Source organism: Podarcis pityusensis (assembly GCF_964106645.2).
Source record: "Podarcis pityusensis genome assembly, chromosome: 11".
In the NCBI taxonomy this organism is placed as follows: domain Eukaryota; kingdom Metazoa; phylum Chordata; class Lepidosauria; order Squamata; family Lacertidae; genus Podarcis; species Podarcis pityusensis.
In genome coordinates this window covers 57,259,675-57,282,773 of record NC_138036.1, presented here as the reverse complement: position 1 = coordinate 57,282,773, position 23,099 = coordinate 57,259,675, and the positions used below count along the sequence as shown (strand labels likewise).

Sequence of the window (23,099 nt, the reverse complement as noted above, 5' to 3'; positions counted from 1 at the left end):
AGTCCCATAGGATCTAGGTTGGTTTTCACTAGAACCCAGGTCACCAGCTGGAACTCAGGAAGAGGAACATAGGAGAGTGGGGAGGTACTGTTTTCAAAAGGCTTCAGTAGTTGAATTAGATCTCACATTTACATGTTTTTCTCCCATTCACAATTTAGGAGGGGAAAAGGCTACCAACCCATTCCAGTACTGCAAAAATACCCCATCTGCCTTCTGCCCACCCTTCCCCTAAAGGAAGTTTAGAAGAGGCAAAATATTTGCTTGCAGCATCCCTTCCATACCTGTTGGGACATAACTCTGTTATCAAGAAAACATCCTAGGACAAAATAAGCATCTTGACAAAAAGTACCACCCCTGGTTAAAAATCATCTTTCTCTTAATCACACTTAAAAGGCAACATAGCCAAAGGCTACAGCAAATACAGTGGTACCTTGGTTTAAGAACAGTCCTGCTTACAAACGATTCGGTTAACGAACTCTGCAAAAGCATAGTGTACCGGTTTGCAAACTTTATCTCTGTCCAAGAGCAGAATCCAAACAGTGGAAGGGCACCAGTGGTGGTAGGCCTCATTAGGGAAAGCACACCTCGGTTTAAGAACGGTTTCGGTTTAAGAATGGACTTCCAGAACGGATTAAGTTCATGAACAGAGGTACCACTGTACACTGGGGCCTAAATCTTCCGATTAAAGACCCATTTACTCAATGTTCAGAAATAGGACACAACAGCCTCAAATCCTGATGCATAATGCAGGATGTGACCCACCTCCCCCCTCCATGAAATGCAAACACCCAGCGCTAAAGGCAGTCTTTTGTTTTAGGTGAATTTCACCAGAGGTATTAAAAATACACTCTAATGCAAGGATGTTTCATTTTCTGTGAAAACCTAAAGTTCCATTAATCAGAGCTTAGTGCAAATGGCATAAAACTTAATAGTCCAAAAATATCCGTTTGAGTACCAAAACTGAATGGAGCTCTTCTGTACTCCTGAAAATCCACTTTCGATTAATCCAAGTCTTCATTTCACCAATGGGGTATCAAGTATCACTGCCGATCCACTTCATATTCAGAGATCTGCCAGACAATCCAGATCTACATTGTTCTTTTTTCTCTAAAGCACTCCACTGTAGCATCGCTTCCTCTCCACTTGCAACTTTATATGCCATTTTTTAACTTTGACATAAGTAGCACTTACATGATCAGGTTTTGCAAAAAGCCCTCATGAAGATGTTCTTCCTTAAATACTAAAGGTATCTCAAATGAAGGAATCTTTGGCAAACGTTCTTCTATAGCTTCTCAGTGTAGCATTCAGAGCTAAGAAAGAAGGGCATGGTAGATTTCAATTTATCTTTTAATTTATTGTGAAACACAAAGAGGAAAATATTTTAAGTCTGTAGAGAATTAGACCTAGAGTAAATATTGAAACCTCGAAGTTACATGCAGCTGGATGTTATTACAATGTTTATTCGAGACAAATAAACCTGTAAACTATTAATACAAATGCTGAGATTTTTACATGAAAATATCCAGGTTCTTTTGATTCCACACACATTTTCTATGCAACTCAAACAGTGAGATACAATTGTTTTGTCATTCAGTTTTTATACAATAGAAACATTTTAAACAAGTTACAGTTGGATATGGGCAAGATTGCCAATGCTAGAAATGACTAAAATTCCAACAGCCTCTACAGTTAATTGCTATTCCATGACAAACCAAGTTTTGTGAAATTTTATTCAAACCAACAAGTTGCAGTACAATAATTAGGGGCATACATTTGGAGTAACAAGAACGTAAAACTGTTTCAATATTTTTCAGTTTCTTCACACATCAAACTTTGGAGTCAGTGCATTATCAATACTCCCAATTTGCCAAAACAATGAAATTGGGTGTTCTGCTTCTCTGGTATAGGGAAAAAGCCAAGCTCAATTAATGGTGTAGAGAGTGTATTTTAGCTACAGAAGTATGCATTTAAAAAATGACTGCAAGAATTGGTTCACTAAATTTATTTTTAAAATCATAAAACATCTTACAAAAGAGCATTACATTCTGCACACTGCTTTGAATGGATGCCAGGGATAGGTAAGTGAACTACCAGTACTCTTCTCCCTCTTCAAAACAAAAAAGGTATAAAGCAGATGGTTCACAAGTGACAGAAAAAACATTACAGTTTACAACCAACATAGAACAAAAATAAAATCCACCTTCTCTGCTGCTGTTTCAAAATACCAATGTTAGTTTTGCAAGCCACCCCACTCCCACCCACCTATATGTAGAGAACTAAAAACATTACATCTGGTGACAGCAAAAAAAATTCACTACACCTCAAATGCAGAACACCTATGAAGCAGAGGAATGTTGGCTTTTTAAACAGAAGCAGATTTAAGAAAAAAAAAAGATGCAGGACTCCTTCAGTTCTTCACTAGTCTTAGAAAAACTTTCCAGAATACTGCTTCACACTATAAAAAAGAAAAAATATCTTGCATTAGAATCCTTCAACATCTGCATACTGCTTCACACTATAAGGAAAAAGAAAAAAAAAGGCATGTATTAGAATGGTTGAACAAACAACTTGAATCAATATTTGCAAATACATTTTACACAATTATAAATATTAGACAATACATACTGGTTAAAATTTTACAGTTTGTAATTAGTAGCTATCTACTTTCAAAAAGACAAGTTACACATTGCAAAATGCTCACTAGACAGCTGATGTTAGAGGAAATAAAGCAAGTACAACCTAGAGCTGTTATACATGGCAGAAAAGGAAGCAATGCCAGTGAGGTGTGAAATGCTGCATTAACAGCACCAATAGTTTTCAACTTGTCCTGTAGAGGCATGGTCTGTGCCATATGGCAGACTGCGATTTGTTGTCGATTTGGTTATCTAAAAACAACAAAATCACTAGTCTTCCACACAGAACTAGACCAACATCCACTGAAATCTTCTATATTTTCTACAGGCTCTATGTAATAGATTACAAGTAGGTTTTTTGCAGCAGTTTTCACCAGAGAAATGAGGACTGCTTGGTTAAGGTCACTTCCAGCAAGATTAGTTTTGAGGGTGTCTTCATAGAGTAAGAATGGAAAACAGAAGAGAAAGGCATACTACGAAGTGCAGAAGTTAGTATACACTACCAGCATAAAGGTGTTTTGTTTTAAAAATAGCTTTCTTTAAAAAGGCATACCATACAAGAGACAAAGTTCAGTAATGATTTACACATTTAGTTTACAGCTGCAGTTCTATGCAACTTGCCTGTTTTGCAGTAAATACTGTGCATTTTGAATCTGGTCCTGTGTGCCTGTGATAGTTATTATCCGATCTTCTGAGCCCTCTAAGGGTTCATCAATTTTGATTGAAGCTCCTGATTCATGGCGTATCTGTTTGATCCTCTGGCCTCCTTTTCCAATAATGGAACCAGCCAGCTAGAAAAAAAGTGAGGGTTTTTTTTACCAACAGCTAGTAATTGCAATATTACAACATACAAAGTTATTACCAGAGTACAAAAACATACCATTACACAATACGACAATTTATTAGGCAGCACTCCTGGATAGTATGTTCAATAACAAGTTGGGGAGGAAATTTTTAACCCATTTCCTTCAAAGCAGAATACAAGCTTAACATATAACACTGAAGATAACAGTAAGTCTAACATACTGCACAAAAATTTAAAAACGTATGTCACAAGGTTTATTTGAAAATATTTTAACTACAGGAAATATACTTACATCTTTGGGTATTGTTACTTGTGTTGTAATTATGGGTCCACCAAGATCACCGTAAGAGCCACGACCCCCTGCATAAGAATAGTCTGATTTAAAACGTATGCATCTTGCTCTTTTAATGACTGAACAGTAAATTGTATATAGTACACATGCATTAAAGCTTACCATATCCTGATCCACCCTCGAACTAGCAAAAAGGAAACAAAAAGAAAAAGTCTTAGCAGCTTTTGTTTCATGTAACATGGAAGCTAACAAAAGTATTCTACACAGCTGATATCTTTATCTGTATCTATATCTATCTCCTGCCAACCTAGCAGTTCGAAAGCACGCAAAAGTGCAAGTAGATAAATGGGTACCACTCTGGCGGGAAGGTAAACGGCGTTTCCGTGTGCTGCTCTGGTTCGCCAGAAGCGGCTTAGTCATGCTGGCCACATGACCCGGAAGCTGTACGCCGGCTCCCTCGGCCAATAAAGCAAGATGAGTGCCGCAACCCCAGAGTCGGTCACGACTGGACCAAATGGTCAGGGGTCCCTTTACCTTTATATATATCTATATAGCTCCACCTATATATAACTGGACCTCTGCCATAAACCCATAGGTAAAATCTGTGCATTTCTGGATTTCAAAAGAGAACAAGAGCTTTTCACCACCAAAGCACCAGCATTGTGGAACTCCTTCCCCAATGATTCTAGGTATCTCAACTATCTCAAAATACAGTGGTACCTCTGGTTACGAACTTAATTTGTTCCAGAGGTCTGTTCTTAACCTGAAACGGTTCTTAACCTGAGGTACCACTTTAGCTCATGGGGCCTCCCGCTGCTGCGTGATTTCTGTTCTCATCCTGAGTTTAAGTTCTTAACCTGAGTTTAGCGGAGTCTGCAACTGGAAGTGTTTGTAACCTGAGGTACCACTGTACTTTCCAATGCAGAACACCAAATCAGTAACTGACCAGGCGTATTTTATGCAGCATGATTCATGCAAAGTCAGCGATAACAATTCTAGTGGAAATGTTTATATTCCAATACCAGATAATGACTAAACTATATAACCCTCAATAATAGTCTATTACCCCTGAACCCTATTTAACATTCTGACAACCTTGTACAAAAAAGGTAGACAGTAATGTTAATTACATTCCCATCAACACTCAAAACATTCTCAGTTCTAGTCATAGGTACCGTATTTTTCGCTCCATAAGATGCACACACATTTCCCCTTACTTTTTAGGAGGGAAAAAGTGAGTCTTATAGAGCAAAAAATACAGTATGTTACAAATTCAGCTCCGCTAATTTAACATGTGATGGAATGCCTTCCTGGTGCACTGGCAAGCTCTCCCTCTGTCCCCACCCAGCTTAAGCATCTTATGCATACACATGGGTATGCATACATTCTTCATGTTGGTGTGCGCACATAGGTTTATAAAAGTTTTTGAACATTTTCAGTTAAGGCCTATCAAACACACAACATATTAAGAGAAAAAAACATTTTTGAATCTTTCAGGTCTTCAGTTGCCAACTTAGAGGCACACACATTTCAGGAGACATTAAGATAAGGAACTCAAATCACTGCTTCAGGTATTTTAATGTTTCATTCATCCCATATTACTTGACTATACATTTCTGGGATTGAAAGAGTATATGAGAAGGAATTCCACAGTACAAATTAAGCAGTAGGTGGGAAATTTTGCATCATCCATACTTAAGGCAACTGTTTCCTTTGCCTCTGCAAGTATTTGAGTTTAATCTAAATATATCCATTTCAACTACAAGCTTCTAGGAGAAGATGTAGGAGAAAGTTGTTGCTAAAAGTATTACTTGCTTAAAATCCAGCAAACCCCCAAATGGAAGCTTTTAGCAATGGCAGTTTATGCGCAAAACCAATTCCTTATTGCCTCTCTCCTACCATCAAGAACACCAATCAAAGCAGGCTTTTTAATTAGTGTACTCACCATTTCTGGCGTTTCTATGTCATCGCAAGCATTGACATGACATTGCATCATCTTGCCAAAGAGAAGAAAGAAAAAATACATTTGAAACAAGTTATTTGGGACTTTATAGACTCATAAATCATAAAGCTTATGTGCCTGTAAATTTATGTGATACAGACTGCATAAACCAGTTTGCATGTTAGAATATATGCAAAACAAGCTGGATAGGTGACAATTTAAGGCAATTTCCATATGCACTATTTATATTATTCTGCAGCCAAGTGCAGCTCTTAAGCAACGTGAGTGAAGTCCATATGCAAGCAGAACTGACTTCAATCAGATGCAGAGAATGCTCCTTTTTCCATACCTTCCCCATGCAGACCACCCCATTCTGTTACAAAGGTTGAGAATCCCTAGAGATTTGGTGGGGGGTGCAGGGAAAATCCCATTGGGTGAGAAGTGTGCAGTGGCCACCACTTATGCATAATTTACTTACACAATTGTGACCTTGGGCAGACAGTCAAAAAAGAAATCAAAGAAGGGCAGGGAAAACTCACTGCTTACCAGCCTCTGGGAAGGATGTTCAAGGGTTAGGGGATGCCGCCAGGGCCTTGCACAGCCTTCCCAGAGCTCAGTAAGCAAGGCAGAGGCCAGGGCTGCTCTGTACAAGTTTGGATGATTGTGCAGGGTGGGTGAGGGAGTAGTTCTGGGGGTTTCCTGGGTTTACGTGATTTTGCCTTTGCATATGGACACCAGGAGCTGAACCCTCATGTAAGTGGCAGGCCCTGTACACACGCAATATTGGATACTGCTTTATATATCACAGGCTCTTATTTTTTCAATTACCTACATAAATTCTCTCACAACGCCCCAAATAAAGTAACATAAAATAAATAAGCCTGACTTGGTTCAATGTATCAAACAGTTATTACATGTTTTAAGTTAAAATACAGTTTGGGGTTTGATTTAATTTGTACTATATTACTACGTATATTAAAATTTATACTGTAATACAATGAACTTGTGTTATGGGCTGTTACTGAGTTCATTTCCCCTCTGGTAATTCCTAAGGAAGTGTAAATTCTGATTTAGGCATGCAGGAAAGCAAGCATTCTGTACACAGTAAATTAGGCTGAAATCTTGTATACGCTAAGAGCCTTGCAGTGCAATTCTATACCTGCCCACCTAGATATAATCCTACTGAAGTCAATGGGTCTTTTTCCCAGGTAACTGGTAGCAGTAAAATATAACTTTATATTCCTTTCATACTGCAAACATAAAATACTATGGAACTACAGCCCTACATGAATCTGACCAAAATAACTTGGTCAAAGTACATTTCTTCCTCATCAGAACCGTTACTCATTTTGAAAAAGATGACCCACAATTAGAATCATGTTCCTAACCCTGAAGATTAAGATCCTGTAAGTCAGAGCTTTCCAAACTTCTCATGCTGGCCACACACTTTTTAGACATGCATCATTTCGTGATACAGTAATTCAGTTTTACTAGCAAACTGGAGGTTAAACTAACCCCTTTCCAGCCCCAGAAAAGCCTACAGACTGCAGCCAACACATTAACCTGTCATGACACAGTTTCAAAGCTCTGTTCTAAGTACACAAGTGCCAGTGAAGAGAAAAACTTGGACTACAATACTATTAAAGTCTCCAAATACTCAAGATTCATGAACACTTTCTTAAAGAAAACTGAAAGTTAATTGTGAAAGGTAAAATTGTAAAAGGTCATTGATATCCTAAGTCATACATAAAACAATGCTTTCAAGATACCCAATTACCGAAAAACTGTATTTGGAGTACTCCTATTGAACATAACTTACCATTCCATCGTAGCGATCACCAGGTCTGCCCCTTCGGTCGTAAGACATAAGGTCCCTTAAGAAAGCAAATGATATAATTTAGAGTGTTTACAAGTTAAAGTCTCACATAAAGACATTGTCAAATACATAAATAAGCAAATTGATTTGGTGAAGATAAAGCAATCAGGGTTTTTTTACTTTTAGACTAATATGTCACAAATTCATGTTTTATAAATCTATCCATCCCACTCCCACTTAAAACAAACATAAAATCCAGTTCCATTTATTAACTACTATGTTCTCCCCCAAGGACAAACCTTACTCTAAGCAGCTGTTAGCTCAATACTGCTCTATAAAAGCACTCGGAATCATTACAATGTTGACGTACCCGCCTCTGGGAGGAGGAGGGGGAGGAAGAGGAAGATTGCGAGCTCTGCTGCCACCTCTACCACCACGGCCTGGAGGAGGGGGAGGAGGTCCTCTGCGAGGGCTCATGTCATCATAATCTCTTCGTGGAGGCATTGGACGACCACGACCTGGAGGCATTCGATCAAAGCCTCCTCTGCCACGCATTGGAAATCCCACAGGACGCCCCCTTCTGTCATCAAACATCATTGTAAATCCACCATAGTCGTACGTTTCATCATAAAAGTTTGGATCATAAGGCTGTGCACGTCCTTTGATTGGTGACTAATAAAAAACGGAAAACAACTTTAGTCTTCTGAACATTTCCCACAATTATAATTTAACACATATATTAAAAGACTACCAATTATTGAAGTTACATGTATAACTTATTTCAAGCAAAAAATGCAACTATCTTTGCACAAAAAAGGCGTGGGGGGTATGAAAACAAATTATTGTAAAGATTAAATTACCTCTGATATAAGATCCAGTATTATTTTGATGCATTCCACAACTCTATCAGGCTTTCCACCAATTAGCACCACTCTGTCAGAAGAATGAGGACAGCATTCTTGGAAAAGCTTAATGGTGGTCTGAGTGTTCTGCCAAGAAAATTTTAAGTAAAAAATTATTTAGAATCCACTCTAACCAATAAGAAAGCTGAAAACTATTTAACATAGCTTGTTTTTGAGATTTGTATGCTGAACAAGTAGCGGCACAAACAATACAAACTGGAAGCTAAGACAACTCCATTCTCAAAATGCACTCTCATGGCTTGTACATACAAACCATATAACTACACTAGTTATGGTTCACCTACTTTTCACTGTTTGATATCTTTAAAATTCAACAATACAGGAATGATTTATGGTTCCACCCCTATTCCTCCCTCTGTAATTCAAAATAGAAATTTGTAAAATGCATTTAAAAGCAGAACTGATGCTTTTTCACATCTTACATCTTCCACAACTTACATCAAACCCAAATGAGGGGCTACACATGTCACATACTCCCTCCAAAGGTTATTCCTTAAATTTAACCATTTATGATATATTAACTGCATTACAGCTTGATATCTGGGCTTAAATTTGGTCTGGGGGGAAAAATATTGCCAGAAGAGCGCCAGCAAATTATTATAAGCTTCTGTCAGCTGACATATCTAACCAACCAAGTAAAGTTTCCAAGCTGTCAAGTTGCTGCAGCTCCAAAGCCCGCACATTACTGTGGTCCAGTCAAGAAGGTATTAGGGCCTGCACAATCCTTCTTTAGCAGGCATTTAAACCATTGGTACATTAGCCAAAGTCAGTAGACAAACACTCCTGGCTACCAACTCCACCTGATATAGGAGGTCTGGACATAGGAACACTCCGTATCTGCTCTTTTAAGTGTAACATGACCACATCACAAAGCAGTTTTCCTGAACTACTTCTGGGGCTACCAACAAACCCTGTTCTTCTAAATTGGACTTTTTACTGACATCATGCTAAGTATAGTCGTATCTTGGTTCTTGAACGGAATCTGTTCAGGAAGTCCTTTCGACTTCCGAAAATGTTCAAAAACCAAGGTGCAGCTTCGGATCGGCTGTAGGAGCTTCCTGCACTCAATTGGAAGCCACAGAAGCTGTGTCAGACGTTTGGCTTCCAAAAAAGGTTTGCAAACTGGAACACTCACTTCCAGGTTTGCAGTATTTGGGAACCAAAATGTTCAAGCAGCAAGGCGTTCAAGAACCAAGGTACGCCTGTATTACTATTTACTAAGTAATGCTAGCATGCTACATTATGCTAAGTGATTCAAGGAATATTGCCACAAATGTTTCAGAATAAATTGAGCCGGACCATCATGAATCCGCTCCAAAATCCAAGATGAACTTTTTCAGCAGTTTTAGTTAGAACAAACCCCGGCAGAAGTCCACAAGAGCCAACAACGAGAAGTACATTAATGTCCCAACAAAATAGAAGGAACCCTTGCAAAAAACCTCTAACTCAGGGTTGAAATAAAGTGTGGTGATTTTTTAATATTCTCAATAACCTCAAAGCGTGCAAGACACTCAACAGGGCCACATTCAATTTCTCTCCTACAAAGATGCAGAAAGAAGATGAAGCCAAAGAAGTCCCAGCACCAAACCCTGGTCTTTAAATGTCTAAATAATTGAGTGCTCAGCCACCACAGCTAGCAAATGGTTTGACTTTAAGTATTTAATTAATTGGGGATCAAGCGAGCTTCTGCAACACTGGTCTTACTATTGCCTCTAAGAGTAGATGAAACAATGTCCTTTCTTAATAAAATGAATAAAAGAAAGTCTTCACAATGGGTCTAAAGGTTCAAAATTTTCCAGTGAAAGATCACCAGGCTGCAAAAGCACTTCAACAGTCATAAAAAGGTCTGCTAAGCAAAACTGTGCAGGCACACTTGTGGCAGTCCTACTTGCTTTTATCATGAACTTTAAACACATTCGTAAGTTGTATACAAGTCATGTTTACGGTGGTAGCTTGAGTTAAGAACTTAATTCGTTCTGGAGGTCCGTTCTTAACCTGAAATTGTTCTTAACCTGAGGGGCCACTTTAGCTAATGGGGCCTCCCGCCGCCACCACATGATTTCTGTTCTCATCCTGAAGCAAAATTCTTAACCCGGGGCACTATTTCTGGGTTAGCAGAGTCTGTAGCCTGAAGCGTCTGTAACCTGAAGCCGAGGTACCACTGTAGTTGGATTTGTCCCAGTATTCCCCCATGAGCGCTCAAATCAAAGACAGACTTTTTAGCCTCGGAACCCTAATTTATAGAGAGGCCTGCACTCCAGAAACTGAGTGAATCTCTAAGGAGCTATTTTGTCAGCAGCCCAAGTTGGTTCCTTATACCAGGAGTGAAATGTGATTAACAAAGACCACTGTGAAGTGCTTGACAATTATTAGGCTATGTTTTCACTCTATAGATTTCGTATTCCATTTTTACACTTAGTGACGCTACTACACAGGCTCAGATTTTGGTGAACCTCCAACTACGGTGTACAAATTATGTGGAAACCACCACCTTTGCAGTAACTGCTAAGAAATTGTTTCTCTAGAATCTCTGGAGTACAAGTTCCATCAGGGGATCAGGCACTCACAAACCTTTTGCGCTAGCCATTTCAGCTGTACAATGAGAAACAGCTTCAGACACTACAGAAGTATTAGAAACTGTCACCAGAATAAAATTGATCTCTTTCTTTACACTTTCTTTTACAGAAAGGAAACTCTGTTTGTAAATTAATCACATATTTGGGTTTCTAATTCTTTAGCAGCACAAGATGAATAAATTCTAGTAAGGTTGAGGCATTCTTGCCACCCAATGACTAGTAACAACTATGAACTGAACATCATCTTCAAGAAAGTTATTTTTAAGGTAACTATGCTTATATCAAAAGACAAAAATTATGTTACCTCTCTGAGTTCTTTGATTTTAGCACCCTTGACACCAATAATTCCTCCAGCCAAACTCTGGTGAATCAACAGCCTTAACTCACAGTCGAAGTCACTTCCCTTGTAATGTTGATACTATAGACATATTCAGGGTGAAGAATAAGAAAAACAGTCAGTAAGATGAATAAGTACCCATTTACTACCCAGTACAGTACCATACTTTTACTTTTTCTGATTTCCAACTTCCAGTACCTATCACCCACTAAATCCAGACATCATTCTCCAAACAGTTTATATATTACGATTTAAATGTTAAAGCAGTACCATTATCCAAGAGTTCAGAGGCCTGATTTTACTCTAACACAAGTTTATGCAGTCCAGCCAGCTGCTTTTAAAAATCTAAAAGGTGTTTCAAACACAGCTGTGATATTGTAGTGGGGGGGGGGGTGTTCCTAATGTTCCAAGTAGAAAATCTCACTGGAAGGAGTGCATATGTAAGTAGACCAGCCTAAAATACTTTCCCAGCCAGAGATTACCATTCTTAGTGGGTTTTATTTAAGTCAAGGAATATTCAGCATATAGGAAAAATAAAATCACTCCCTACTATCAAGGTCTATGACCACACACAGTGACCTTGCTATTGATAATGCACCCCAAGAAAATAAGGGGCCACAGCTCAGTGATAGAATTTGTATATAAAAAGCTCCCAGGTTCAAGCCTTGGCATCTTCAGAAAGGGCTGACAAAGTCCCCTCTTAAACCTTGGAGAGCTGCTATCAGTGTAGACAAGGTGATAATGATGATTTATTATTATTAACTGAATATATATACCACCCAGAGATGACAAGGCGGTTCACACAATAAAATCAAAATACAAAACAATACTGAGTTACATGGACCTATGGCCTGCCTCAGTGCATTAAAATTTCAAACTTAATTTTATTTGGTGTGCTATACACAAATAACTCTTGCTGACACTCCAATTAGGACATATACCTGTATTTTAAATAGAGGGCAAGTTAGCGACAGAAAACAAGAGCATTTGAAGCTCACCATTCAGATGTATACACCCAAATACACTTACCTCTTCCAAAGTAGGGATAATTTTCTTCAAGATTTCTCCAATTGTTTCGATATCTGCACTTATACTCAGTATGCTGTCAAATAGCATTAAGCATCAGGTATCACAAATAAGATAGGGGGAAAGGTAAAATAAGTTGTGTATTCATAATTTTATGTGTTATAAGTCAACTTTACAGAGCTGAACTTATGAGTTAATATTCCCCACTTAAGTAAACCTTTTACTGAAGATACAGCACATGCACCTTTGTTTATGCCCAATAATATAAATGATACAAGTTTAAAATAAGGTTTTGGAGATAAGAGAATGAGTTTCTTGGAAGGAGTCAGATTAAGTGGACAAGAAATTAACGAAGAACTGAAAGCAGGAGTGAATACTCATGTTCCCCGCCACCACTAATTTAGGATACTCTCACTATTACATTGTTAAACTGGCACACCTTCTCATAGGAAACATGGGAATATGCAAGTGGTGAACATTATATTTGGAATAGGGTTATGAGACCAGTTAGAAATTAGGTTACTAATGGGCTCTGCAAGAAAACGAATACAAATGCAAGACAAAAAAGACAACACAAATGAGAAGTGAAGGAGAGTGAACCAGGAGTTAGCATTTCATCAGAAAAAATTATGAACAGGCAATGCTGGGGGAGCAAGGTGGACCACAAAGACAGAGCAGAGCGAGAGACTATTTTGAAACAATCTGATTTACAATGCAGCAAATATACAACAATTGAAGCTGTGCTCCTTCCATTGAAATAAAATTAGTGGATTGTTGGGTGGGCAACTCACGTAAAAGTTCAGTGACAAAAAAGACTTAATGGGGAAAATAAGACAGAAAACTTAAAAAAAACAATACACCGTCTAAGGGGATACTATTTAATTATATAAAAGGCAGGTAATAATATACATTTCTCTCTTTCTAATCAGGCAGTGAGGCATAAACTGTTGGGACATACCGCTCGGGGCCACTGCTGTCTGGGACTGAAACACTGGCATTGTACTGCATTGGTCATTGGCGTTCGTGGATGTTGGCATTGGGCATGGGCATTCAATCAGAAGTTGTCAAGTAAGGCACCCGTTTGGCAACGAGCACATTTTTGGGCATAGCCAACCAGGGTTTTCACATGGGCGTTCAGGGGCGGATGGGCCAACGTCATGGTGGGCAACGCAGGGGCATGTCGATCCAGTACATGGGCAACGGAGAGATATATGGCCAAAAAAACAAGGAGAGGGAAGAGGGGGAAAAGCAATAAATTTAAATTTAATACAAACTATACTCATTACTCTCAATGAAACAAGCTTAAGTTGTTCTGAAGACTAACACAATAACGGATAGCTACATTGACTGTGGCTTAACAGTTATGGACCGTAAAAATGAGTTACTTGGCCTAAACTACTTTTAACATTAGAAGTTGCAGTAGCAGGCTGGCTCGTGAGGGTAGACACAAAATCTGTAGAGATTCAGATTACTGAAATCCTGGGAAAATTGGGAAAGCCACTAATCCATGAATTATATGTATGGAATCTAGATTTAGGCAGGTGAATTTTTAAGTACACTAGCTTCAGAAAGGTCAGTTAATGCACATGTGATTACTACCCAAGTTCATTCTTATACCTCAGATCTAGCAACCAAAGTTGACAGTTATAACATTCTGCAGGCGTTTTACAATATAATGAAAATATCAAACACAATGTGAAATGATATCGTGCCAAATATTTCATTAAATACCAATATCATACTTTCAAAAACTGAAGACTATGCACAATATAAAAAATTGCTTTTTACAAAGCATAGTGTTTAACTATTGAGACTTAATACTGAAAGTGTCTATTCACAGGAGTCAACCCACTATAAAAAGGTAGGTATATTTACTGTGATGTTCATGAAAAATTCATTCCAGATTAAATGCAGCTAAACGGTTCTGTACATAGCATCATGCCAGTCTGAACACTTCTCTCCTGAAGAGATAGACTGTTTAAGCAAAGTTAATTCTATAGCTGGATAAAGAATGGCCATCCAGGTTTGAATTATTTTAATTGGAAGCTTAAGCTCTCTGGTATTGCAAGCCAAAGCAATGAAATACAGTTTAGTTTAATGCTTTGTAAAATAAGGGACAGGAATTTTTCCATATGAATTATTCTGTGTTTTAATTATATGAATGGAATATCCTGACACTTAAGATTTTTTAAAAATCAATACAAGTGGCTTGTACTAGACACCTATATAAAATTTTCACAATAGCTATGCAAAATTATTAGTGTTTAACTTGTAAATACTCACGTCTGTACGAAGTGCCTTAATGTTTTTGCCACCTTTGCCAATCACTGCTCCAGCATTCTATAAAAAAAAAAAAAAGAGTCAAAATTGAAATTGATTTTCACAAATACAATTATGATAATAAGGCTGTGATTGGACATGGAAGCTGACACTAACACTCCTTTTAGTAAACCTCTCAGATAGATTTTTAAAAGTGGGTAAGGCAAATAAATCCAACCTAAACACAGAGCTTTAAGTTATTATAGCAAACATAAGAGACTTGCCTTTGGTTTCCTGATAAAAAATAAATTCAAACAATTAATGCAGATTTGCTCAAATTTAAATACTAATGATATGTTTTAATACGGTACAAGTTATGACAGAATATTGTAATGCTTAACTAGGAACCAGCTTTCAACCCTACAAATGAGCTGCCGTTCCCCAAAATTCAGAAAAGCAGGTATGTCATACAGCTTAATCTTTTCTTTAAAAAATGTCAGGTCCTTCTTAAAATCAGGTTTATTGTCTCACATGGCAGAAACATTTTGCTGTTTCTCCAAACAGAAATCTGTTAAGAGTTCTGTGATATAACCCCTGGTATGCTTAAACTGATTATCAGGTATTCTCTTTATTCTGAACACTATTCATCCTCAACTGTGGATAGTAAAATTATTACAACAAAATACCACATACTCATTAACTTTTTTTGCAATTATGTAACAGAACATACTTTGCTCTGAAGCAGAATGCGTAGTTCCACCATCTCATCCGTGTTCCTTGATCTTTTGAAGGCCTGTTCCTCTTCAATATCTTCAGCTGGACGTTTGCCTAATATTTTAGAAAACAGAGGATTAACAATCCCAATTTTTAGCTTCTACAAGCTGTAGGGCACAAGTCATTTTATTAAATGGAATAAGGAGTCTTTTAAATGTGGGGATTTCAAAGTTTAAGCCGAGGTGAATTAGGTATAAACAATCACTATCCTAACAGCATTAATAAAAGTAAGCTTGGCAAATCCATATTGTTCAGTACTATTTTTAGCTTTAATGAACAGCCAGACAGTAAGTGCAATAGAAGAGACAACAAAGCGACCTTATTGTCCGTTTCTACTGAAAGCTCTAAAAAACCCAACTATAAGTCTGTATGTTTGTGAAGTCACGCTTTTTAGTCACATTAACAGTAACAATACCAATTAGCATCTAACCCATCAAAGTGCTTATATTGGGATTATCAATTATGGAATGTAAAATAACTCACTATGGTTACCATTTTAAGTACACCAAGGTTTTTTTCATCATTTATGTAATAATTTTAAGTATCTACACTAGAAATGTATTCAGCCCATACAACATCTGGAAATCAAAACCCCCAGGCGATTCAAATGCCCTCAGAAATCTGAGCGATCCACATGTTAAAATGACCAATGAATAGGACCTGGTTGCAGCATTTAATTTAGGTTTTTATTAAACCAACATCCATTGTCTACGATGGCTGCAGTGCAGATTGTAAACGAGATTTTTATTCACGCCTGGACATGGCATTTATAAATTCTGAACCCTTGACAGATATTCCATACAGTTACTACTTTCACATATAAGAGCTGTAATTTCTGATTACATACAAGATAGCTTACCATTAGTTTCTGTATTAGTGAAGGTCTCTTCTTGCTGTTCAGTCTCCATTATTTTTAGCCTCGCAGATACAACCTGTCAAATAAAAATAAATAAAACCCCATAAGTGCTTAGAAGAGAGCAGCCAACTCTGCAGCTTGCTAAAGAAATGAAGTGACATTTGGTTTCCAGCACTTACCAATATTATATAGCTTCGCCAAGCAAACCTTAAACGTTCTGGGCGGGATCAAAGATCAGCCAGCCTATGAAAAGCAACATACAGCCATTTTGGTCTTGTTCATTATTTTACAGTTCAGTATTCCAGAATACAGAAAAAAAAATTAAACATATCAAATGTCTGTCCAACAATGCCTCTTTTCTCCTAAGTTAATCTCTCTGAAGAATTGTTTAAGAGTTCATACTATATCAAATATCTTTATTTGCAGCCCAGTCATGAATTGCATCTCATGCAAAATCTTGACTTCACTCTAGTTTTACAGGAAAAAACACTAATGCCCGTTCACTTTTCTTACTGAAGCCAAGTTCTCTCAGTTTCAGGAACTAAAGCAATTCCTCTGAATGATTTCTCAGATCTGATTAGTTTTCTCAGCTAATTAATGCCACCTTCAAATTTTTTGCTAGTTGCAACTTCTATCCTAGAAAACTTCAGAACTTATTTTCACATGAAAAACATGCCCTTTATCGAATTTTTTGAAAGGTGTTATTTCTTCTTAAAGCAATGCAACAGTGAATACAGATCAATATAAGCCAGGGACTCCTATACCAAAGTGAAAGAAACTGAATTCATTTTCATGGCACTGCAACTGATGAATAATTGCAAAGTGTGATAAACTGCAGAAAATAGTTGCGATCGTTGGGAAGAAGTGGCTTTACTTCCATAAATTGGCTATTGCTTTAAAAAACGAAACAAACCAAAAACCCCTCACTACCACTGCACCTTGGTTTACTATTTCATCTTTGTGTTTGGTGCAAGTCATTTGATTTGAGGAAAACAAGATAAACCCCAACACATACAATCCCAATATACAAACAGATTTCGGGATCTACCATAACGCAGAGTTCAATTAAAGCGATTTAACGGTGTTAGCAAGAGGGAAGGAGCTATTGTACCAGGTAGGCAGCACCAAGCAAGAACACGATCTATGAACACTGGCTCTAGGTGGAGAGCAGGGGGTGGTGGAAGGTGTCACAAACCCCTCATAAACAGCTTTCAACAAAAAGGATTGCCCCGTTCTCCTCCCCGTCGCGCTGCGGACAAGGCGGCCCACAGCACAAGACACTCAAGTACTTCCGTCAGGGACCTCGAGGCTTCAGGAGGGCCCAATTTAACCGCAACAACCCTCGTCACAACCCGTCAAAATAAAGCTAACAAACCCCCAATAAACGGGTCGCGCGGGGAGCGAAGGAAGATTCCCTCTAGTTGCATAAGCTTGATCTGCCTTTACTGGAGAGCAACGCGACTAAAAATGGCGGCTCTCAAGAGCAGCTTCGGCTGTAATGGCGACCACGAGCTGCGAGGAGGAGCCGGGAGCGGAAGGAGTAACGCCACGCGGCGGCGGCCCCGAGCGAAGGGCCCACCCGCCCGACGGGGAAGACACACAAAAGAGGCCCGGCGCCGCCTCGCTTCGTTCAAGCGGGAAAAGCCTACAGGGAGCGCCGGGGCTGCTGGGCTCCGACAGGGGAAGGAAACGCCTCCCGCCGCCTCTCCACCCATCGCGGCCGCCATGATTTCTGCAGCAGCCGCCGCCGCTGCAAAACCCGGGGAGCTTTGTTTCCTCGCGCCGCCTCCCTTTCCCCGGGCGGCTGCGGACGCCGTGGCGCTGAGCGGGCGGCGCCACGTAGCGCAACGGCCGAAACGGCCTTCCCCCCCCCTCGCCGCCATTAGCGGGGCCGCCTGTCGCCCCTCCCCCACAGGCTCACCCGCCCCTCAGGCACAAGCGCCCCGAAAACCTCCTAGGCCCGACGCGGCGGAGACCCAGCATACGGAAATATTTTGAAACACACACCCCGCCACCGCCACGGGCGCAAACGGCAAATCTCTGAGGGGGAAAAAAGCCCCCTCGGCTCCTTACCGCGCAGCGCACTAACTCCGCCGTATCCGTCGCTAAGGAGTGCGAGAGAAAAGAGCCGAAAGCAGCCGTAGCGCGCGCACACACTCACACACGCCACGGCCGCCCGCTTATTGGCTCGCCGGCCCCGCCGCCGCACCCCTATTGGCTGACGGCGCCGCCCTTCTCGAAGCGAGGCACGCTGTGCCGTCGGGGCCCGCCCTCCGTGGCGGCTGCCGCGGCGCCAACCTCGCAAACGGGGCTCTGGGCCGGCCGGGCGCCTGAGGCGTCATCCCAGTCCTCTTATCCCCCGGCCGTTTCCATTTTCCCTGCTCACATACTTGCTTGGTACTTACATTTAAGATCTATATTACAAAACAAAAACCAGTCCGATCAGTCCGAATCTCGTTACGGTAATGACAAGGGGGCGAAGGGCTTCAAGGAGAACGGAACTGATCCGAGGTCGCGCGCGCGCGCGTGAGGGGAAAGGGAGCGAGAGAGACGGAGCGAAACAAAATGGCGCCGGCGCAAACTCCGTCTCGTCCTCCCGCCGGGTAGCCGGCGGGGCGGACTTCTCGCGAGCCTGGGAAGTTCGCTTTGGCGCTTAAAACAAAAGCGGGGGAGGGCGGAGGGCTCCCGAGGACCCGCGTGTGGCGGCAGGACGCGAGTCGAGCGCTTCTCACGTAAGTCGCGGAAGGGCGGGGGAAAGGGGCAGCCCCTCTCGGGTCCCGCGGAGTCCGGGGAGCGGGAGGAGAGAGGGCGCCGGAATGAGAGGATGACCCACCCCATGGGCTAAGCTTTCTTAATAATAATAATAATAATTAATAATTAATAAATAGCTGAGCTTAGGAAACAAAAAGAGTTGCGCTGTCATCAAATGTTCGCTTGTTGGAAGTAGCGCAGTCTTCATCCGTTTATGGAAATGTTGGCTGTGGGGAATCCGTATCGCAGTCTGCAAAGGCCACGGAGGTCTGAGAACCTCCCCTGTAATAATATTTAGCCCATTCTCGCAAATTTGTTAACAAAAAGGAACTAAGGGGGGGGGGGACAACCACCACCTTTCTTTAGCTTGCCTTTCAGATGATTTGTGGAACAACAGCCTGCAAAAAACAACTCCATCAGCCTTTAATTCTCTGAGGGGAACTTTCACCTCATGTGCTTAATTTCTGCAATCCAGACTGCTGTGGAAGGCAAAAAAAGAGTTTTAAAAAAAGTTAGAAAACCTCTACTTTCTAATACAATGCTAGGAAGGGTTTTCAAATCAACAAAACGTGTCCATCGTTTCAACAATTTTTATGTCCCCACCCCAATTTTCCATTGCTTTGGTTCCTTTAAAATTTTTGTTGTGCGCATTTTCAGTTCATGGTTCAGTTATTTGCATAAGATTTGCACATGTGCACACGGTGACCTGGTCATTCACACATCATTCATCTTGCTGTGATTTTAGTTAAGTGACTGCCTCTACCTCAAAGTAAATGCTTTGTGGATTGATTTCTCTAATGCTTCACACAGTCTTGCTGATAGGCCCGAACCCCTTAATTCAGTTGGGGTTACATCAGAATATATTTAGGATAGAACTATACATATTCAGATGGTTTCATAAGCCCTGCTCTTCTTTCTGTCTTTTGCTTCTCCGTTTTCTATCCCTTGCTTCTTCATTCCTTCTCTGTTCTGCAGTGCTGGATTATGACAGTGGCCAACCAACTATCTCTGTTGTCTAGAATTAGCATTGGGTGTTGGAGAAGTATAGTTCTGCACTAAAGGAGTAAATTCTGAGGAAAGTATGCGTAGGGCTGGGCTGATAGACACTTCCTAAAATCCTGGCAATAAATTGTGAGAAAGAGATGGTCTTTGGGTACCATAACTCTGTTTTTTTCTAGTCCAGTAAATGTAGTAATCATATGATAGTTTGGGGGGGGGACTTTTAGCTGCTCAGTTGCTGACCTACGGACAACTTACTTTCACTAAATGAACAGGTAGAGCTGGCAAATTACTTGGCTAGCTTACCAGATAGGTTGCGATTGGTTAAATTTTGCTGCATGAGTTTCCACAGGCAATAGGTTGTTTAATCAGACATTTAGTAAAAACTTGGTTAAGTCAGCAAACCTATTTTGTTTCATTCCAGGGCATTAACAGTTTTCCTTTCACCTCAAAAGAAAATGACTGCATCAGGTCTGGCAGCAAGAGTGGAAACTTGGCTTTCATCTACATGGCATGTGAAGGTTCCTGCACCATGGCTAGAAGCATGTATTGATTGGATTCAACAAGAAAATGGCAGTGGCAGTTTGGCTCAGGCTTCTATTAACAAGCAAGTTTTTGAGCAGTGGCTTCTTACAGATCTCAGAGATCTCGAATACCCAGTTCTGCCTGACTGCATTTCAAACAATCCAAAGGGAGAATTGAACAGCTTTTATTCCATACAGATTGATTCACTTGTTGATGTGAGTCAGCCTGCTTATTCCCAACTGCAAAGGATAAGAAAGAAAAATACTGTAAATGAGGAAATAACTGCTAATACACAGGGAACATTGAGGCCCTGGGAAGCAAAGCCTACTCGAATGCTGATGCTGCAACTGACAGATGGCATACATGACATCCAGGGCATGGAATACCAGCCTATTTCTGTTCTCCATAGCAATCTTCCTCCAGGGACAAAGGTTATGATACAGGGGAAAGTTGCATATCGCTTAGGTGTTCTTTTGCTTAAACCAGAAAATGTAAGATTGTTGGGGGGTGAAGTGGATAGCCTTGTAGAGGAAAACTCTGAGGAAAGAGTTCTTGCTAGGCTTATTAGAGAAGAAGACAGAAATCCTAATGCTGAAAAATCAAATGCTGCTGAATGTGACATTTCAATACCTGTTGATGACGTGGGCCCTTCTGATGAAGAGCTTCTGGCAAGTCTTGGGGGAAATGAAGAATTAATGATAAATGAGGCCCCCTTTGAAAGTAGATGCTCCACCAGAAGTACCAGATTAAATTCCACCACATCTCTGCTTCCCACGACTGAAAGCGGCTTGCAGCAAGACCCTGCAGCATTCATTGCAGAAAATGAAGAACAAAGTGTTCCAGTTCTGGGAAACATGGAAGGAGATTTCGATGAGTTTCCATTGGAGGATGATTTACTTTTAGAAGAAGAGATCATGCAAGAACAGATACAGGTTCTGAATAGAAGCCCTAGCATAAATAGTTACCTTATCAAAGAAGGGGAATCTGGTGAAACAATAGTGTGTGATATACATGAAGAAAGCACAGGAGATTTTTTAATGAAACATAATGCCCAGAGAACCAAAAACATGGAAGGCCGTTTTGGAAATATGATGGTACAAGAGAAAAACAATGAAAAGCCCTCCAATAATTCTAACAGTAGACTAACAGATATTAATGTAGAACTTCAACAATATCCTCAACCTGAACAGACTTGCAGAATACAAAATAAGTGCCACAAAGTTGATTTAAATGCCCTTCCCTTCACATATTTATCAGTTTTATTAAGTAACAAGCCCAAGGCTATTACAACTCTGAAAATTAGAGCATTTATAGTAACTCTTACCAGAAATCTAACAAGCAGTGGTGGCTTTTCAAGTTTATCAGCAAAAATATCTGATGGTACAGCTTATTTAGAAGTTGATTTTGCTGATGAGATTCTAACAAGCTTGATCGGGTTTTCAGCACCTGAAATGAAACAACTAAAGAAAGATCCTGTCCTAGGCCCCAGAATTAAGGAAGGTTTACAGAATTGCCAACGAGCACTAATAGACCTCTGTTGTTTGATGACCATCAAATTTAACCCTTCTCAGACAAAAGCAACAGTAATAGTTTTGCAAGACATTAATGCAAATGATTTCAGTAATTTAAAAGAACGCCTAAATACATGCTGCATTTAAGTAAAACTCTTGTTTGCGATCCCATAAAGTTGTTAAATGACAAATCATATTTAGTTATTAGGTGAAATGTCGTTTTGTGGGTGCTTGAATTCAGAAAAAATCAGTGGGATAGGAAAATACTTCAGTACTGTGGCATGTTTTCATTGGTACTTGTCTATTTTAACAAAGGTTTGTGCTGGTTTTTTCAAAAATACTTTCTCATGCTATCAGGAAAAAACAAGAGTTATAGCCAGTGATAACAGTGTGAAGCAATATTCAGCTATGCTCTCACCCCACATCTGCCTTGGAGGGTCCTTCAAAATTCTGGAGTGGATTTAGGTGGTGGGGGCTGCAAGAGGGAGGGGGAATCACTCAAAATTGCTTACCTCCTGTTCTGTTGATGAGAGCCTTACTATCAGCTAAGCGACACTGTTGGACATAACTGAAGGTTTTGGAAATACTGTAAGTGAAAATCCAGTATTACCGGAGCTCATTTCTAAGACTTTATAAGCTTTCTGAAAATAAATTGATGCTTAAACTGTTGTGATGGGCAAGTCAGAATGTTCAATTTGCAATGTGTTTTTCTGCTACTTTTAAGGTATTTGTGCATCATGTCATTTCTATCTTACTCATTTTGAAAAACCTGAAATAAAACTATTTGTAAGCCTAGTAGACCAATGTCTTGAGCTGAAACACAAAAGACAACCAAGCTAGCCTGGAACAGAGGACTAGGCTCCTGTGCCTTTAATTTCAGTGGGTATAATTTGCACAATCTGCAACTATAGAAATTCCCTTTTCTACACAACTATTCGAGGTGTAAGAGCCCTATTTTCTTCCGTCTGGTTCCCCTAGGACAGGCATGTTCAAAGTCCACTTTGGGGGCCTAATCTGGCTCGCTGGTCAATTTAATATGGCCCCTGTGGCAGTTTATTTCCTGGGGTAAAATCC

The 23,099-nt window shown here is 40.0% G+C and overlaps 2 protein-coding genes across 8 annotated transcripts; one reads left to right on the top strand and one right to left on the bottom strand.

Annotated features, from left to right (window-relative positions):
- Positions 1-1,440: 1,440 nt before the first annotated feature.
- HNRNPK (heterogeneous nuclear ribonucleoprotein K) lies at positions 1,441-18,785 on the bottom strand. Of its 6 annotated transcripts, none has more exons than XM_080973727.1 (16): positions 18,645-18,785; positions 16,419-16,482; positions 16,243-16,315; positions 15,340-15,437; positions 14,634-14,690; positions 13,309-13,352; positions 12,354-12,426; positions 11,292-11,405; positions 8,349-8,477; positions 7,859-8,160; positions 7,492-7,546; positions 5,676-5,726; positions 3,893-3,914; positions 3,731-3,813; positions 3,255-3,424; positions 1,441-2,515 (listed from the first exon to the last, which is right to left on the bottom strand). In XM_080973727.1, the coding sequence occupies exons 3-16, from the start codon at positions 16,289-16,291 to the stop codon at positions 2,482-2,484; spliced, it is 1,281 nt and encodes a 426-aa protein (XP_080829853.1). In that variant the 5' UTR covers positions 16,292-16,315; positions 16,419-16,482; positions 18,645-18,785; the 3' UTR covers positions 1,441-2,481. The 6 variants fall into 6 exon arrangements, with proteins under 6 accessions (XP_080829853.1, XP_080829855.1, XP_080829852.1 ...); XM_080973729.1 differs by having other exon boundaries at positions 18,641-18,768; XM_080973726.1 differs by lacking the exon at positions 18,645-18,785 and adding an exon at positions 18,313-18,443.
- RMI1 (RecQ mediated genome instability 1) lies at positions 18,523-22,820 on the top strand. 2 transcript variants are annotated; one of them, XM_080973725.1, is made up of 2 exons: positions 18,523-18,636; positions 20,414-22,820. In XM_080973725.1, exon 2 carries the CDS (start codon positions 20,448-20,450, stop codon positions 22,170-22,172), a length of 1,725 nt encoding a protein of 574 aa, XP_080829851.1. In that variant the 5' UTR covers positions 18,523-18,636; positions 20,414-20,447; the 3' UTR covers positions 22,173-22,820. The 2 variants fall into 2 exon arrangements, with proteins under 2 accessions (XP_080829851.1, XP_080829850.1); XM_080973724.1 differs by lacking the exon at positions 18,523-18,636 and adding an exon at positions 18,847-18,971.
- Positions 22,821-23,099: the final 279 nt, after the last annotated feature.

Bases quoted from the DNA above. Each gene is read 5' to 3' on its own strand.
- HNRNPK (XM_080973727.1), bottom strand. From the start codon at position 16,291: ATGGAGACTGAACAGCAAGAAGAGACCTTCACTAATACAGAAACTAAT. The intron at 13,353-14,633 runs GTGAGTATTTAC...TGACCAATGCAG, and splicing joins TTAAGGCACTTCGTACAGAC to TACAATGCCAGTGTTTCAGT. The intron at 8,161-8,348 runs GTAATTTAATCT...GTTTTTTATTAG, and splicing joins TACTGGATCTTATATCAGAG to TCACCAATCAAAGGACGTGC.
- RMI1 (XM_080973725.1), top strand. From the start codon at position 20,448: ATGACTGCATCAGGTCTGGCAGCAAGAGTGGAAACTTGGCTTTCATCT.